The 19455-nt window shown below is 38.3% G+C and overlaps 1 protein-coding gene and 1 long non-coding RNA gene across 4 annotated transcripts in view; one reads left to right on the top strand and one right to left on the bottom strand.

The window, feature by feature from the left end:
* anos1 (anosmin 1) overlaps window positions 1-2479 on the top strand; it is a 66781-nt gene extending 64302 nt beyond the window's left edge. Inside the window, exon 14 of the mRNA XM_077580456.1 lies at window positions 1488-2479. Within this exon, the coding sequence (XP_077436582.1) occupies window positions 1488-1546 (59 nt within the window). The 3' untranslated portion in view covers window positions 1547-2479. The remainder of the gene's footprint in view (window positions 1-1487) is intronic.
* Window positions 1-19455, bottom strand: part of LOC144060696 (uncharacterized) — a 74339-nt gene that overhangs the window by 26658 nt on the left and 28226 nt on the right. For 2 of the 3 annotated variants that reach the window (XR_013295986.1, XR_013295985.1), the window contains one exon: window positions 18966-19259. The exons of the other annotated variant lie outside the window; for it this stretch is intronic. This is a non-coding gene — a long non-coding RNA (uncharacterized LOC144060696). Of the gene's footprint in view, window positions 1-18965; window positions 19260-19455 lie in introns of those variants that run through there. 3 annotated transcript variants of the gene reach the window in all.

The following is a 19455-nucleotide window of genomic DNA, read 5'->3' on the forward strand; positions in this document are numbered from 1 at the left end:
GAGTGTAACTGAACATCGCCCTGTGAGCTGAGGATGAAGCGACGGCTATGTCGTGCCGGGACAGAGAAATGAGCAAATAGGAAATTATGTCAAATCATCCTCACGTCTTTTAGGGAACAAAGCAGCATTGAAACTAAACACGTAAACATAATGAAAAAAAAATTATGCACATTTTACATTTAAAAATATATATATTATGATTTTTGTATCAGAAAAATATAAAATATGACACTAAAGTAGTGAATTGAACCTAAGTGTAAATTGTATATACAGATATACTCATATATACATATACGTACACATATACGTACACATATATATATATATATATATATATACACATACACCCAAACAAACTAACTCCAAAATATGTGGGCAAACATTACAATATATTATGCCCATATTTTCACGCACGCATGAAGCATAGTACTTTTCCTTACGACTCCAAGCTGTCATATAAAATTCAAACGAATGCGAGCGCGTGTCCGATTAGGCGCCAAAAATCTGTGATGCCGCAAATCATTGCGACAGGCCCGTCTCTTTAAATCAGATTAGCGTTGCTCGCATTCATGAATGATTGTGACAATATAGACTTTTATTGTCACACTTTGTACATATATCAGTCTGCAACATGACACACTAATGACAACATGTTGTATTTGCAGATTAAAATAAGGGCTTCAGAAATTTTTTCAAGGTACGCTGACATTCAATAAGAAATAATTTGTTGTCATGGCAACCCTCGATCGACCACTTGAGCAATAACATCCAGTAGGGGGATGAGACAGGGCACTGTTAGTGATTTTATAACAGATGAAAGCAAAACTGCATTAATGGTATTTAATCACAACCTTTTAAGTCCACTTAATGATTATTTAGATTTTTATTTTATTTTAATAATGACTATATATGTGACAGAACTGTGCTTTAGTGGTTAACATGTCTACTATTAAATTATCTTCTACAAAATGGCAGAAGGTACAATTAACCTTTGCATCCACCTGTTGCCATCATGCAGCAGAATAAGTAATGGATTCATGCAAACAGGTCCAGATTTCACACAAAGCACAAACAAAATCGTCATTATTTTAGTATACACGCTTTTCCTGACATTTTTTCTTTTTTGGTGGTGTGCCTTGAGATTTTTCTGATGTGAAATATGTGCCTTGGCTCAATAAATGTAGCGAAACACTTTACTACACAGATGGCCAACGTTAAACGTGATAAAAATTGAGGTTTTTTTTCCTCATTGTGTGTGGGTGGAGCATGGCAATGAAATTCAACGACTCCGTGAAACACAAAACCAATAACCCAACAAGGTCGCAGCTTGACCAACAATCTTAACGTGTGATGAAAACGCAGCCTTGAAGAGATTCATAGCAGAAATGTATCGGTGCAATAACTGCTTGTGACCCTCTGATGTCGTTCAAACACTATAAAAGAGTCCTTTGTCTTCGTAGCTTTAATTTGTGCATGTTTTTTTCCAGGGCCCAGACTCCGGCAACACCATTCCCATCACCAGAAAGTGTCAGTCGAAAGACACTGAGTCAAAGTGAGGCAAATCCAGTGGCTCTTTCCCTCCCATTTGTCAGAGACTATCCGGGATGAAAGTGTGGAATCGTGAACTGTCCCAAAAACCGACGCCCCCGCCACCCTCCGTTTCCATTTCAGAAATAACAGTCCTCTTCCTTCAAGGCACCACAAGACATCCCTTCTCAACCTCTCTGACTCACTACGTGTGTACAGTTTTCATTTGACTATTTTACAAAGTCTACTGTTGTGAATTTGTTAGTACAGCTCATATGGAAGTCCAAAATCTATCAATAGCATATTTTGAGTTGATCCGAGAGAACGCAACGCCGAAAAACAATATGTATGTCGCCGATTTGTGAAGAAAGGTACGAGATCTATTTATTTTACCGATGGATGATGTCACGGTTGACTAACCCAGAATTCGTCACATAGTTCCGTTGCATGTAGTCCATTTAAAAAAAAAAAAGTTAATGTGCTTCAATTGGAGAGCTTGCAGTGGTTTTGCATGACGACCGTTTGCATTCTGTTGGCATGAAAAAAAAATAAAATGAAATGGTCCTTTTTCAATATGTTAGTGATATTCCATTAACTGATTAACAAAGAACTATACTGGGAATACTATGTCATGTTTATTAATGAAATTATAACGTGTGGAAATGATGCATTGTACATCTTCTTGGCTGTAGAAATGTTTGTCGTGGAACAGTCAGTGAATGTCTATATTTATTTATGTGTGTATTCAAGTTTGATTTGGATGTGTGGATGTGGATGTTGTGTGTGTTATAGTATCACTTTTGTTTTGTTTCATTTTTTTTTTGGAAGCTACACAAATCTTGTAAAGACACTTTGTAAAAATGGAATTGTAAATACGGTCTTATGTTACATGTTATTTTTCCATGGTAGAAACTGTACAAACTGCGAAGTAATAAAATAATCCTTAACCAGATCCTCTGTGTTGTTTGTTCAATCTGAGTGTGTGAACGGTAAATAAACACACGCCTCCCCACTGCGCTGAACTATTTGGCCGCTGCCGATGCTTATTTTGGCTGGTTAAAACCCCACCATGGCAGCGTATTCACAGATGGGTCCAGGAGACGAGGACATGCGCTCCCAAGTCCAAATAAACAGGTCATCCGGCAGTTAGCGCCGTAGAGGTCCGGCACCTCTTCCATCAAAATGCCCCCGCTTCTCACAACCCTGGTGTGTCTGAAAAGCGCTAAATGCCGCCTACGCTCGGTAACCTTTCGCCCTCGTAAACCTGGAGGGCGGAAATGTTTACAAGAAAATAAAATTTGGATTGAGTCTCAAGAGTGATGCCTGTGTATGATTGTAGCATTAAAATTGCCACTTGTAGTTTCTGGTGTGGCGTATGATAGCGTCTCTGGAGCACGCAAGTGAATGCAGAATGGAGCCTTTTATAACATTTATATATTTTAATGTGACTTAATTCTTCTGGAAAGTTCTGCTCAAGTAGCGTTGGAGGATTTTAAATTCTCAGACACACTCTCATACTTGTTTGTAGACATTGGTGCATACAATATGTTAAATAAGGAGTCTGTTTATCTCTGTTACACCAATATTTACATGAGCTTCTGTCTCATTTCTGAAATCTGAGGCCACTGCATCCCCTTTGTGGGGGTGAGCTAATGTCTGACACAGATGCCTCAAGGGTCCTACCAAGTGAGCGGATGGCCTTACGGTGAACCATCCCACTTTGGACATTCATCTCGGAAGTACAGGATGAAGAATAAGTGTGTCTAATCTAGACTGGAATCTGGGTCTAGTGGTAGATGTCCACTGACCACAACACCCAATGAATGTTATAGTAATATTACATAATGTATTCTCACTTCTAACACCGATTGCCATAGATAGATAGGGTGACCACATTTTGCTTTCCAAAAAAGAGGACACTCGGCCCGGCGTCAAGCTGCGTAAATGATATTCAAAGTCTACACAAACATTCTATACATTATAACTTATATTCCATACATTATAACTGCTTAAACATACGCCTCTTCTGTATGGGTAAAAGAATAAAACAAGAAACATAATTCTTCCACGACCACGTCTCCGGTTTGGGAGAGCAAAACGGTACCAGTGAGCTAAAATTCTGGGAAGCCGACGTTTTTAATAATATATAGCAATAACAAAAAAAAACTCACCTTTGTTTTCCCCCCCTATACCCCTCACGATCGACTTGGGAGCAAACAGTCCATTTGTCCTGCAATGAAAACCGGACATTTTCGTGAATTTATATTAAAAAAAAAAACCTGGACAGTAAAAGAGTGGACGGGCAAAAGAGAACGTTTGGTCACCCTATTCTGCATTAACTATAATACTATGATGTTTAAAAAAAAAAAAAAAATCCCCATAATTCACACAGCTCTGATGAGTAATGGCCTCAATCTAGAGCTGAATCTAGCTACTTTACAGGCACTTGCATGCGGCAAACCATCCTACTTCTGACACCATATCAGGGCATTACTCTGAAAAGTCTGCTGGGTTTAAACATTTCCACTGACCATGAAGTACGGTTGGTAAATTGCCTACCCAACCATAGTCACAGCTCACTCATTCAAGTCTGCCTCCCACTTCCAGAGGTTGGGCCTTTACATAAGGTTCACCATTACAATCATACTATGGGGCTTGACCTATTTCTGGGGTCTGACTTCTGATACCAACAACCTTTGGCGGCCATATCACGTACAGAACCAAACCATAAACTGTCATGTGAAAAAAAAATGTAATATCAATATCGAAGAACAATATACCACTTTTGGCCCATGTTGAAAACAAACACACCAAATTCCAACATGATCCGAATAAAACTCATCTAACGTATGTAAAAAAAATCTCTGAGATGTGCAAAACAAACAGATGATTTAAGGTTTTGGATACATTAAGCTAACTAAGACTCCATGTCTTAGAAGATGACTTTTACCCATTAGATACACCCAGCGTTGCCTAGATAACCTGGACGGTGCTTTTCCTCATTCGCCTGGAGCGCTTGACAAGCCTGATTTAACCGGCGCTCACTAAAACAATTTGAAACGTGGGCTCTTCAGGCCAAGGCACACTTTTCCATTTTGTGTCAGAGGATCTCAGATGAGCTAAGGCTCGGAGAGACGTCGGCAGCGTTTGTGGATGCTGATGATTTATGGCCTTTGCCTTGGATGGCGGCGTCTTCACTTACGTTTGTAGATGCAGCAACAAACTATTTTTTTACTGACATCATTTTTCCAACGTGCTCCTGAGCCCAAGCAGTAATATCCTGAATACGCTCATGACTAGTTTTAATACCGTGCTGCCTGATGGATAGCAGGAGATCTATTGTTGGTTTTCAGCGTGTAACTTTTGATAAGTCAAATTCCAAAAACTGGTTATTAAACATATAAAAAGCCAATAAACACATTGCTGCAAAAAGCATCACGTTCATGCCCAACTCTCACTCTCACCTGTCAAAAATGCACCATTTTGTTTTGGTTTTTTTACCTTGTTGCTATGGTGCTCATTTCACAAACAGGCCTTCAACTGTAACTCGCCTTTTATTAACACAAATGTGGTGAGATACAGGAAGGCAGTAAAACGGCACATTACCTCAAAGACAGGCATTCAATCTAGCCAAAAACCGTATTTACACAATGCTCATGAAGCCAGAATCATACATGCTAAATGAAAGCCATCATTTACCACAACTCAACAGGTCTTCTAACACACACGTCATCAACAGAAGCAGCAAGACAACCAACGGTTCTCAAGGAAAATGTGATTGTTGACTATCGCAGAGTTAAAAACTAAGAGGCAAGATTAGCGCTAGCTTGCTAAACAAGCTAACGCGAGCACAAGGAACCACACAACCCAGGGAAGAATATCTTCATCAAAAATGTCTACATTCAAAAACACAAGCTTTTTACCTTTTAAAATGTTGTGAATTTTAGTATTTTGAAACTGTCTTTTAAATGTTTGTACATCTGTTATCTGATCTCATGGTGAGGCGTCAATGCTTCTGTAGACCGTCCACCAGAGCCTTAATAAGTGGGGACTGTGAGCTCCAAAGTTTAGGACAACTTTTGGACAGTCTAGCTTCTGCTATCAGGGAACTAAACTTTGGAATGCTCTCCCCGCTGAACTTAAATTGGAGAAGAATAAAAGTGTCTTCAACTAAAAACTGAAACAGTGGCTGAAGTCGGGATAAAACTGCTCTCATTGAATGAGAGAGATTAGTTAGCACTATTAGCTGTACAGGAGATGTACTCGTGTAATTATATTGTATATTGTTGGAAATTGATTTGTGATTTTAATGACTCTCATTTTAGGCAGTCTTTTACATCCGCCCAAGCTAACTTAGCTAACTAACTAACTGCATTGTCCCTTTCAAATAAATAAATTCAAAATCTTGCTTTTGCTGCTCGTGTAATTTCATCCACATTATCAACACAACACCCCAAACATATAACGATATCCCCATCAACAATCACAAGCCTGCTCCCAAAACAGATTCCGGCTGTACCAAGACTGACCCGTGACAGGTAGCATAAATGCCACAAGGCAAAAGTCTAAGGTTGTGCAAGGAGACATCTTTATTTGTATGTTTAATATCACACTTGATGGGTGGGCAGGCACTCTAGAGACCTAATTATTTGATTTATTAAAAAAAAGGTTGTCTGAACTATATTCCCTTTAAAAGCTCTAACATGAACAGGCAGTTACAAAATTGGGGGGTTAATCAATATTTAACGGTAAGAGTTCTAAGGCTAACGAAGGGTGATGACCCACCATTGCACTGCTAAACGCATCAACATTCAGTGAATGTATTAAAAATGAGAGAAGTTACAAAATAACAGTGAGGTTAAACAGTTTGAATGTGAAATATATTTGTACTCAATTGAACATGTCGTGTCGCAACCTTTTAGTAATCAACGTGTTTATATGACATGTAATGCAATCTGCTTTCTTTACACAACCTTCCCCAACAAGCTTTGTATTCAACCTCCATGGAGACGTCAATGTGCATCATGAACTAATAATTCAGGAATTGCTTAAAAGGAGCTTTAATTGGCAAATGTGAGGTTTAATCCGCTGCACCTGAATTCGGGTCACGGCGCGGACAACGTGTTTTCCTTTTGTTGTGCACCCTACCTCCTACGTATGACTATTTCAGCAAATGTACAGTTCGTCGACACAAGGAAGTCATCATGAATCAATCCAAGTGACATCCATTCGATACACGTCCAAACATCACAACAGCGGCGCCAAACCGTCAACCAAGGAGGACTTTGAGCCAAACGAAGCCTCCGAGAACGGCGGAGCGCTACGATGACGTAAAACAGAATCTTTTGCAATCACGTCGAAAGTATCCAAACTCAGCAGTTGGAGTTTCTCCTGGTGAGCTTTCAATTCCAATGTTCTTTACATTTTCTAAACATTGAATGTTATTCCACTGGCAGAGGCTGTTGTGTTCCCGCATAGGTCCGTGCACGTATGAAAGGCCCTCAGGCGTGATTTTTTTTAATTCATGTATGTGCGAGAGGCCACATGTTGACGTCTCTTTTCATTATATCGTCTCCGTATTTCAGTGGAACGTGTTAAAGTCGGAATATTCATACAAGGAGACTGTAGATGTGGCGCAATATCATGCAAACCCAGAACAGACTTCAAGAGAGATTTGGTCAGCCATAGGGGATGAACCACTAAAGACTTTTTGTTAATTACTCGATGACTTCACTAATATTTTTCATCAGAGTTGTTCCCAACCTTTTTTGTCCCATGGAACGATTTTACATATTTAGACGAACGGCGCTGCTGTCCTTGTTCCTCGCTTCCAGTCCTGTTGTCCTGCTGGTGTGAAGATTTTAAGACTAAGAGTGATCGGAATACATTTTCTAATAACCGATATTCTCGTCTACCATCAACTTACTTTCATACTCTCAAACCCACGCAGAAGCATGAAGACTGCCGAGTTGAAAGTCCTTTGTAAATGGTCGAATTGCGATTAGTGATTCGTCAACTACAAGCTTTAAAAGTATATGCAAAGTAATACTAGTTGACTAGTCATTCAACTATGGGCTGAAATGTAGCCACCAGAAATTGAATTTGAATTGTATGTATTTGAATGTGAATCCAAAAACTTAAAAATGGTATTGAAGAACTGAATCTGAATTGTACAGGTTGAATTTTTATTTATCAGTGCCATGATCTGTGTTTTGTTGATTTGAGTTAGATTTTCGTTGTCCTGTTTTCCTTGAGTCCCTTGTCAATGTCTGTCTCGTTAAGTTTTATTGTGCCCACCTATGCTTTTTAACACAGCCCCATCTGTCATCCAAACAATTCCCACAGCCACGAGTTTTGTCCAGGTGTCTCTCGTCTTGTCTGTATTTAGTTCCTTACTTTCACTCAACCCTCATCAGTTCATTGTCTTGATGTCATGTGTCTCGTTTGCTGTTTGTGTTCGTTTTCTGACTTGAGTGAAGTCCAACGAACGTAAAAAAAAAAATGGGTGGGTTGTATCAGGAAGGGCATCCGGTGTAAAAATTGTGAACTATTCATGCAAGTGACTTGCTCAATGTCACAACAGCATCATTTTTCTCAATTGAGTGTGTTAGAAATTGCTAACTTGTAATCATCATTTCTGAAAAACATTTGAATCACTTTTAGAAGGTAAAGGATGTTACGACAAAAATGGTTGTAATTTCAAACAAATCCGAGGTCAGGAGGTGTTCCAATGAATGTTTTTGGGTGGTAGCATTCAGTCGTCTGGGATCTTGTTTGTGTACACTTCTATTATGTCACAGAAGATTAGTTCTACTTGGTCGTCGTATGCTAATCCCGCTCTCTTTTCTCGGCGCGGGGCCAATATTTAGCCATGGCTCCTTTTTTTTCTCCCAACTGTGTGGGCCAACTCTGTTTCGCTTTTCAGCGCTGTCACGTAGTTACCAAATAGCACGGCCCTCAAGTGTGAAAAGCTCAAAACAAAAAGCCTGCTTTGAGGCTCGTTGCAAGACGTCCAAGTCTCAGAAGTTGTAAAAGAAAGAGGAGGAGGAGGGTGCTTGTGGTGGTGGTGGGGGGGGGGTTGCAACAACTCCATAATAGGTCAACGAATACAAACACTTTTGTGTGCGATGTTACCAGGTCTTATTCACTTTGCAGGACATTGCATTCCTATTGGACGAGTCAAGGCAGGGCTTTTGAAATTAAACACATATTGCGGGATTATTTATTTGGCTCGTTGCCGGCCGCGCACATCCATCCATTCTGCTTGATTCTTAAAGAGAACAGAGGCAGCCAGTTCTTTCAGTGGCGTTGAACAAAGGTACGCTGTTTCTCCCACACGACACACAAACACACACTCCAGCAGCCATTTCTGCAGATTAGCATTGCAATGAACCGTGTATCGCCGTTAGCCAAACACGAGCCACCCTGTAGCGCACTGTGACTGAAACGTTACTCCTCAAAAGGAAGTCCAACAAATCAAACAATGTCTTGTTGCGCTTCTAAGTATTTTTGCACCATATATATATATATATATATATATATATATTAGGGGTGTTAGGCGTGGCGATTAAAATGTTTAATCATAATTAATCGCATTAATTAATGCGATTTTAATTAATAATTAATCGCAATTAATCGCAAGTTTTCATACTTTGTTCAAATAAAAGTGTTCAACTAATAGAAATATGGCTGCATCTTTTAGTCATTGATACAGCAAATTCATAATAACTCATAAAATTAAGTTAAAATTAAAAAGATGTACTGTACTCTAAAAAAACAAGTGTGATATTGATTTGTGTTTAGGTCATTTTGCTGCCACCAGATGGCACAATTGCAATTGTAAGACATTGGTGACAGCTCAGTGCATTTTCCTTTTCATATAAACAGCTATCTAATCTGTAACAAGTTTAAATTAACTCAAAATTAACGCACTAATTTATAAAAATTAAGGTTACAGTTATATAGTGAAATACAATTATTTTATAGTAGTATAACTTTTATATGGTGATAGGATGGAACATTTTTCTAATTTAATTCACAGCCATTCATTCAAATCTTTATTAAATATGTAATTTTATGAAAGTATTTCGATGAGGGTTACTTCCAAAGTATAACAATAGGATCACAAGTGGGTGCTAATCCAAATTAGGATTGTTTAGCCTTGGCGGAGGTCTGTTTTTTCTTTCTTGACACTGATCGTAACCTGAATGATTTGGAACGCTGATGTGACTCTCAGGTCATAAAGCAGAGCCAGACGTTCCCTGCAGATTACAACCACATGGACTCCATCCATTTACCATCTACTCTGAGTGTGATGAGATGGAATATATTGTCTGTGAGATTGATGAAAAATAACCGCAATGTTTTCCCCTCCTCCTCTTCCTCCCCTGCCACCATTAGGGAAAGCAATGTACCTTTAATGCTGTGGTTGGGTGAGAAATCTGACCTTGCTCGGGGCGGCGGCGTGTTTCTGCTTAGGCTCTGCTGAGTGGGACCAGGCGGGGGGACAACATGAAAGGCGCCCTGTGTCGGGCTGCAAAGATGTTCGGTGCGAGTCTAATCAAGACCAGAGAGAGTGCGGACTGACCTGAGAATGCGCTTGACACGTCATTCTGCGATGCATTATCGACAAAAAAGATTACTGCTCTGTTTTGTTCCTTTATGATGGACTAAACTATTATTATCTCTTGGATTGATATTAAAAGCTAGTTGTGAGTATTTCGTGCATGTAACACCACATGACGCACAAAATAACGTTTATGTTTAGTTTTAATAAACAACTCCAGGATAACATAATCTAACATGACATAAGGTAACACAATTTTGATAAGAAAGAAGTCAATGTAATAATGTACACACATAAGGATAAGCATGAGTTGTTTTATCTGTTTACAGATGCCCTACATGAATATAAAAAAAATCAGGAACTTAACACATCCCACCGCAGTTCACACACATAAAGATTTTCTTCCACTACCGATCTCCAATCAAGTCCTCAAAGACAAATCTTGCATGATCAAATGTGATCTGACTAAAACGAAGAAGAACCAAACAAAAAACGGGGAACACAAGACGCAACATGGAAGAAGACACAATAGAGGAGGGAATGTTGGTGGTATTGGGGCAATTTCTTGCAGAAAAATCACAAACTAAAAAAAAAGTCAGGAGATGAATTCGAGAAGACAGCGTGACAGCGGAATCTAAGGTCTACTTCGCAAATTAGAGGTGAGGTCTCAAATTAAGATAAAGGCTTGTGCTACTATTATTTGTGTTCCGAGTAACATGTTTTTTTCTTAATTTGCTACATTCCGTTTTACCTTACAATTAACGCAGTCATGATTTGCGAGTCGTCAGGGTTCCCCACTTAGATGTAGATTTGTACTGTATTTGTAAATATTGAACGCGTTAAAATTGTCCGCCCGACACATTTTGGATCAAATTGGGACAAATTCAAGCTTTACAGAACCGGAAAATATTATACTATAATTTTATTAGGGCTATCACCAGAGGTGGGAAGATTAGTCTAAAAGTACTCAAGTAAGAGTAGCGTTACTTCAAAAATAATATTACTCAAGTAAGAGTAAAACGTAGTCATAAAAAAATCACTCAAGTACAAGTAAAAAAGTATTCGCTGAAAAGAATACTCGAGTACTGAGTAACTGCTTGAACATGAAGTCTGATTAATTTTTAAATACAATGTCATCAGACAAAAATATCAAATTATGTGCAAATTGTGTCATAACTTGCCCGCGCTGCCGAGGCAGTTTCTTAAAGCGAAAGCACCACGACGTCATCTTTTAGTTGACTCTTTCAGATTCTCATCATGCCTGCCAGTCCTCAACCAGGGCCGCATTTCCTGTATTAAGCAATGTGTCCACGAAAATGCTCCCACACAGTCAGTCAAGCGAAATGCTCATCGAAGTCGCACAACATTTACAGATTTTGAAACTCGCTGCACACAAAAGGCGCATTTCATTATTAGGCGCGCCGTCGATTATTGAGAAAATTTAAGACTTTTTTTTTTTTTCAAGTGTGTCTTATGGCTGTAAAAATATGGTAAATCTGATGTAAAAAAAAAATGGGTGGTAACGACTCTTGTGTAGCCCAGTATAGCGGAGTAAGAGTAGCGTTTCACACATTTCATCACACATCTACTCAAGTAAAATTAAAAAGTATTGTGTGGTAAAACTACTCTTAGAAGTACATTATTTTCAAAAAGTTACTCAAGTAAATGTAGCGGAGTAAATGTAACCCGTAACTACACACCTCTGGCTATCACTAATGAATTTTTTTTTAGAATGGACTATTGTTGGAATTTAGATGTTTCTGGGGTTGGTGAAGGACTCTGGTTGGTGGCCCGGTGAGTGGTGGGTGGTGTCTGGTCGGTGCTGGATTTCACTTTCCTTTCTTTTCTTTGGTCCTTCCTCGGGTCTCCTGACGGCCTCACGACTCTGGCTGGAAGTGTTTGGTTTAGGTGAACGGTATGGGATTTTTTAATAGGTTTTAGGTGAATTAAAGAATACACACGCACGTACACATACTAACCCACATACAAAATAAAATAAAAATAAAAAAGAGAGAGCAATGATGATGACATGTCAAATCGGTAAAATTACCGAAGGAACAATACTGAGCTCCCCCCCCCCAAAAAAAGACAAAAGAATGGATTATCATTTTGATTGTTGCATCGAATACTCAGGTAATGTAAAAATGAAAGGGAAACGTGACCTAAGTTACTGAAAGGTAAGTAACCTAATGCAATTTAATGTAACGTATAGCAAGGTTATAAAATGCAATTTAAGATGATGTAATATAGGCGATGTAGTAAGTAAGTATAAAGCAACATAACGTAATGAGGTGCAATGCAACACAAGATAGTTTTTTTTGTTTTTGTTTCATAAAACAGCTTCTCGAGACTCAGCCTTAGAAGTTCCACTGTATCACCGTTGCAGCTGAGAAGAAAACACCTGGCTAATAAAGAACATTTTAAGGCTGTCAAGCCCATGCCAATGTGCAGTAGCAGGTGGCCCTACAGCTTATTACATGTGAGCCCAATAACAACAAAAGGGTTTCGAAGAAATTGGGTATTACACATGTGGGCTGATGATACTGACGTGGCGATACTCTTGAACATCTCTCTTGAATACGAATATTAACTGGACAAAAACGAATCCCCTAAAACACACTATTCATTTTTCGTTTTTTCCAGCGGATAAAACTCCCAAACACTGGCAACAAATACACAGCACCCACTTTACGCAATCATTTTTCTATTGAATCGGACTGTGATGTAACCAAATGCAGTATTTTTCCAGCACAAGTGTTCTTTTCCAGAGACAGCTTGTTGGAGGTGTTGATTCTTGGCAGTCAAGATAATGTTGGACTGCGTTGCAGGAAAAGAGGCGTTTTTCTGTTACGTGGGAGGCGGAATATCACAACATCACGCTTCTCTTGTGCGGGAATTATACTGTTGAAATGTGATGGTCAATTGAAACAAAAATGCTCTTAAAATGGATGCAATTTTAATTATTTTGTTATACATCACCAGATGCACAGTCAAATAAGACCCGATTTAGGAATACTTGGTCAGTTTTGAGTTATAGTAATCTTGTATATGTCTCATGTAGCTGAATGATAAACCTTTTGAACATATTTTAGTTTGAGTAGTACAAAGTTTATTAGTATACTCCTAATATTTTGACAATGTAGTGAAGATAGTGAAACTGAATAAAAAATGAAGCCTTTCACAATGTGTGAATGATCACAAATATAAATTACTTTCCACTGACAAGCAGAAGGGTAAAAGACAACATTAAATGGTTGAATGTTAATTATATAATTTATAATAATCATTTAGGGATTAAAATGACAATTCAAAAAACCGCAGCCTTGAAAAAGTGTCCTATAAAAGCGGTTGCACAAATCTGTGGTGAAAGAATCAACCGCACAATCCATCAACATGCAACGTGGGTTGGAATCCTGTGACCCGTGGGCCATGGAGCATTTCATCCAGCATGCCGTGCAATTTTTAAAAGCAATAAAACCTCAGAGAAAAGAAATCGGAGTAAAAGATGCTCAAGATAAAAAAAAAAAAATCGTTTGATCATATTTTTTCTCGGAATGCATCACGGCCCTCTGAGGACTTTACACAAACCGATAGACAAAAAGTTTCCTCACTTGTGGTTTAAGAGCTCAGGTCAAAGGTAAGCAAGAGGTCCGCCGTGTTTGTGTTTACAAAGAAAGCGACACAAGAGGAGCCGTTATCCAAATCCTTGATTCCAAAGCAAACATCCTCACCACAGGCGTACAAAGTGAGGTGATCCTCCAGGAGAGTACCATCCATCTGCCTGATAAATGTTTATAATCCCCTCGGATTAGTGATAATCCACTTAATGGGCTTTTCCTGAGAAAAAAACACACTCATGACCCATGTGACCTGCCCCTAATTAATGAAGTTTGGACTTTTGCAGCCATGTGCTTCTCATTCCTACTCCTTGTGCTGCACGAAGCGTTACTTATATATCCCATAATTCAGCAAGTGTGGCGTCATTCATAAATTCAACCACAACAAAGCTTCTAGCTAAGTAACTAAACATAGCCTCTAACTAGAATAACTAACTGTACTATAATACTAACTCGATAACTCACTCACTCTGACTCACGTAACCTCTAGCCAATTTACTAACTAACTAAGTAACTCATATTTACTTTAACACAAGTTACAAAATGTCGTCTCTAACTAACTTGGAACACAAGCATCTAATTCAGTGCTTCTCAAACTTTTGCCAACAAGTACCACCTAAACAATTACTTAGCTCTCCAAGTAGCGCCATAGACTTAAATGCGTTTTCAGCACCTGAATGTACATTACAAGTGGTTCTGTCAAAATCTTCAAAATAAACGTGTGCCTAATACAATTCATGCTAGATTCATCTTCAGGATGCTAACTGCGATGCTAACTAAACTAAATTCAGCAAGATTTTTTCATGTTTAGGTTTGAGAGTCAATATTACTTTTTGACTTTTTTTTAAGTATAGTTTTTACAAATAAAAAAAACAACTTATGAGCTACTGTATTTTTCGGACTATATGGTCTCACAACTGAATCTCGTGCAACTAAACTGAGTTTGTAGAACTGACACCCAAAATCTCTGTTCCATAATACTTTTGGTGTATTACCGCTAGTGTCCACCTTGTTTGGCATGTGAAAGACAACGCACCAAAAGTATTTGCTAACCGACAAAAGAAAGTAGAAGAAATGGAAGAAGAAGTAGCTAGTCATAGAAACTAATGTGTAACGTATTGCTAGCTTAGCATGCGGCTTCCTTACGCCACAACAAGGATTTACAGCAACAAAAGGGGCAATAACCAACCAGGAGAACAGTTAAAGGAAGCCATTTTAAACTAAAACAAACAACATTTATTTCCATAGATCAAAGCGGAAATTTCGAATGCAACCGGAACTAATTTTCGAACGCAGCCTGTGCTTTAACTGTTTCATCTGTCCTGCCTGACACATTTGAACACCACTCGAGCTTCGGAATGAAGCAGTGTGCGCTTGGACCGTATTTCCGAATGAGAATTTTGGTTACAGTTTTTGTTAAAAAATAATAATAAATAAATCTCCAAAAATGTGGCTTACTTCAGTTTTTTTTCTTTCTTCATAATATATTTTTTTGACTAAAATTATTGTCAGAAAAATACAATAAATGCAAATGTACACATTGTAAACATTAAATACAAACAGTGATTCACGTACCACTAGAAGGAAGCCTGCGTACCACTAGAGGTACTCATACCACAATTTGAGAATAAGGCAAGACGTGATCCAAGGCAAGACAAAGTTCACAGTTCAACCTGCACAGCACGGTGGGGGGGGGGGGGGGTATGGCCGGTGGTGCAAGGGGCCAGCTCGAGGCCTTAGGGACGAGGGAAAGGTCAAGCGGTTGAGTTCACTTTGAATCCACAGTAAACATTTTCATCAGCAACTTTTCCTGCCAGTTAAAGGGACAGTGTAGACATCTGCAAGTGTAAAATTTCATTTAAAAAAAAACCACACACACACACCTGCTATCCTAAGGGACTTTAAAAACAGCAAGTTATGACTATTTGATGTCGATTGCGTTTCAATATCACGCCTTCTGGTGTCGCTCGTAAGAAACTTGCATGACAGTAAAAACAGAATTCTCCGGAGGCCTGGTTAGAAGTTCACAGATAAAAGTCTTGCATACATTCGTTTGATCTCAACAACAGAACAATGTTGTCTCCATCTTGAAGTTTTTTTCTTTAAAGGTTCAAAAGCAACTGTAATTGAGTTTTACACATTATATTAATTTGATGATGGAAAACATTTAGACATTTTTTGTCTGGTCTTATTTACTATATTACAAAAATCTGGCATTTGAACAAGGTTGTGGGGACTTTTTTTTATAGCCACTGTATATTGAAATAATGATGGTCTTGTCTCAAGTTACACACAAATTGACGTGACTTGTAGCCGAATACATATAAAAAATGCACACATCCCGGAATTCACAATATACAATACATTGAGTTATTAACTCATTCACTGCCATTGACGACAATAGACGTCAAAAATTCATTCGAACTATTGCTAATAGTTTCACATTTTCCACTTTTGTTAACAAGAGTATGAAAACCTAGAATTGTTTTTATTGTACATTTAGAACAGATATAAAATGTGTGATTAATCGTGAGTTAACTATTAAAGTCATGCGATTAATTACAATTAAAAAAAATTATCGCCTGATGCCCCTAATTTAAAAAAAGAAGAATTAAAAATTAGGGGCCTCAGGCAATACATTTTTTTATTTAATCGAATGACTTCAATAGTTAACTCACGATTAATCACACATTTTATATCTGTTCTAAATGTACAATTAAAACAATCTAGGTTTTCATACACTTGTTAACAAAAGTGGGGAAAAAAGAGAAAATAATAGAAATAGTTCAAATGAATTTTTGACGTCAATGGCAGGAGATCATTTTCACTTTCATGCAATTGTGCAGGGGTTCCTAATGTTGTGTCTGGTGAATAAATATTATATGATAATGCATGTGTGTGTGTGTGTGTGTATCGTAGAAGGCTAAGAGCTCAATTTGCAGGCCTGATGATCACAGGCCTCATTGATTGTAACATTGAACGAGCAGGCCCGTTCTGCCCGTGGCATTCAAAGGCGCCTGGACGTGTTTAAAGCGAACTAACTTTCAAGTTTTTTTTTTTTTTTTTTTTTAATGCCGGTATGAAGATGAATGCTGATGCAGTGGGCATGTGGTTCTCATTAAAAACAAACATGATGTCAAACGCAGTGAGAGCGTGGACGTCTCTGGTGTTTGCCAGCGACAGCTCGCTGCACTCCATCATTTTTGAAGATTTCAGCAAAAAAAGAGTCCAAAATAAAAGTGCGTGAGTCATTCAACAGTTAAATTTCGCACACTTAACCCCCAAAACCATAAATAGTAACCTTTGCGGATTGAGAGTTCACCTCGTTTCATTTTCACATTTGTGAGTCATTCCGCTTTAAACTTCTTACTCGCATCCAAAAATGGATGTGAGCAAGTGATTGTAGTCCCCGCAAAGTGACTACATAGGATTTGGTTTCTTGTTAGTGCTGCGCTTTCCAATCTTTAAACATTATTCTAATTTGTCAAAGCAAAGGCCCGATTCATTTAGAATGATTCTGACAGTGTATATGTTTGAGCTGAGATCAAAGTACTATTTACAGAATGTGGCTTTACCAGTCTTAATTTTAACACTAACTATTTTAAAGCAAAAATTTTCTTCATTTTAAAGAATTGGGTGGACTGGATGGATCGATGCATGGTGGCCAAAGTAGCTGAGATCAAAAGGTTAAACTAGATGTGCTCTTACCACTCATTTTAAAACCAACATTCATCCAAATATCAGTTGATCATTCCATATCAAAGTAAGAATTCAGTTAGTTTTAAAAAAAAATGGGATGGATGAACGGACGGACGGATACTAGTGGCCAATGGCTGAGATCCATCCATCCCTTTATTTTAGGATTTTATTGGTTACTTTTAAAGCATGTATGGACATAGCTAAGGGCTATATGACCAAATGTTTCACCTCATATGAGCTAGCCCGCAGCCATCCTGGGGTGGTTTATTGCAAAGTTGACGTTTAAATCTAAAGGTGAGAGAACATTCTCCAAAAGAGTTCCTCAGCTTGCCCGAAGAGGTAAGACAACCAAATTGGGGAGATATTTTAGATCACATCTTAATTAAAACAGACTATTAGGAAGTGGGTTTTGTATGATGCTGTTTTATTTATTCAAATAATTGTATTATCACTATATACATTATATACTTTCAAATGTATTTATTTTTTATACACGTTTATTTAAAATCTATTGAAGTACTCACATATTTATTTTTACAATCTGACATTAGCTGGGTCTGTTGGGTTCTGGGTTCCTCATTTAGTTTATTTATTTGTCTTATTTTGTCAAATTTTCTGTAAGGATGGGTGAATACAGATACCAGGTATCGGTATTGGGCTGATACCAGGCCTTATTTCAAGGTAATGGTACTCACGACACCAAAAACTAGAAATTAGACATTTTAAGGATAGAAAAATTGCCATTAATTTCATTTATTTTTAAATGAAAAAAATGCTATATTTGGAGTTATAGGACTTTTTTTTTTATTTTTTACATTATCCGTCATTTTTTTGGGGGGGAAATTTTATGTATTAAAGCAGAACAAAGCAGCATTTGACTTTCGTTGATTATGGCGGCACATTTGGACAAAAGCGGTATTGTTTCCCCTTGAATTTCCCTTGAAAGAACCACATTTCCCATGAGGCCAAGCGCATATCATTGTGAAATCTGGACGTCCAAGGCGTCTGCAGTTGGACTGAATTATATTATTTCCAGTGGCTATTTTCTATTTTTTTTCTTTATACTGCACTGTAACAATTCTCAAGCATGTTAACAACAGACGGTGGTTGTGATCTTACCTTCTTTATTGTACACACAAACGACTGCGCTTCCCCCATCCCTCCCTTCCCGCGATGCATTCACAAGCATTCGTAAACAAGAAAGAACACAATAGCTACCCCGCAATTTTCCAATAGCTAACATTAGCATAGTTATTTTTTATTTGAGCATGGAAAGCCGACCTTCTAAGAGTCCCCGCAAAGTCAGCGTCGTTTGGAATTCCCCCGTCTTCCGTAGGAATGATACTTGGTATCAGTGATTACTGGAGCTATCGTTATCGGTCTGGAATAGAAGTGGTATTGAACATCCCTAATTATTATCATGAATGTACTGCTACTACTTGTGCGACTTAAAATCGCTTCTAAAGCCAAACAAGGGCCAAACTTCCATCAGATGTTCCACTGCACTTCATACCATTGAGTCTTCAACCCGTTGTCCCTTAAAGGTGTTTTTAAGGTGTGGTTGTTGAAACTCATTAAAATGAACACTCTTTTGTCTAAAACCCCTAGGCCTTAAATCAAACTATTGCAAAACATTTGTTTTATTTTCCAACTCTACAACTGTTTAAGACTCTCTATGTTTGATTTAGTGCATCAATATTGCGATAAGTTCATACTTATGAAGACGTCGTGCGTTGAGGAGGGATAAATCTTGTAACTTGAAGTGAGCAGTGACGCTTCCCGGGACGACGAGGATACTTTTATGTTCCGTGAGTGAGTCTGAACACATGTAAAGGCATTTAGTGTTCCACCTGCACAGCATGAACACACAAACACAAAGCAGAGTGGGGGAAACATCCCATCATAAATTCAGTTGCACCATTGCAAGTGTGGCTTTTTTTTTTTTTAAATCCAGTTTTATAAACATAAACGGTTCCGTTTGCGCGGAGGTGTTGAGTGCTTCTGAGATTTAGGTGAGACGGGGGACGGCCCTGGAGAGTCCCGAGG

Source organism: Vanacampus margaritifer, chromosome 11 (assembly GCF_051991255.1).
Source record: "Vanacampus margaritifer isolate UIUO_Vmar chromosome 11, RoL_Vmar_1.0, whole genome shotgun sequence".
NCBI lineage: Eukaryota > Metazoa > Chordata > Actinopteri > Syngnathiformes > Syngnathidae > Vanacampus > Vanacampus margaritifer.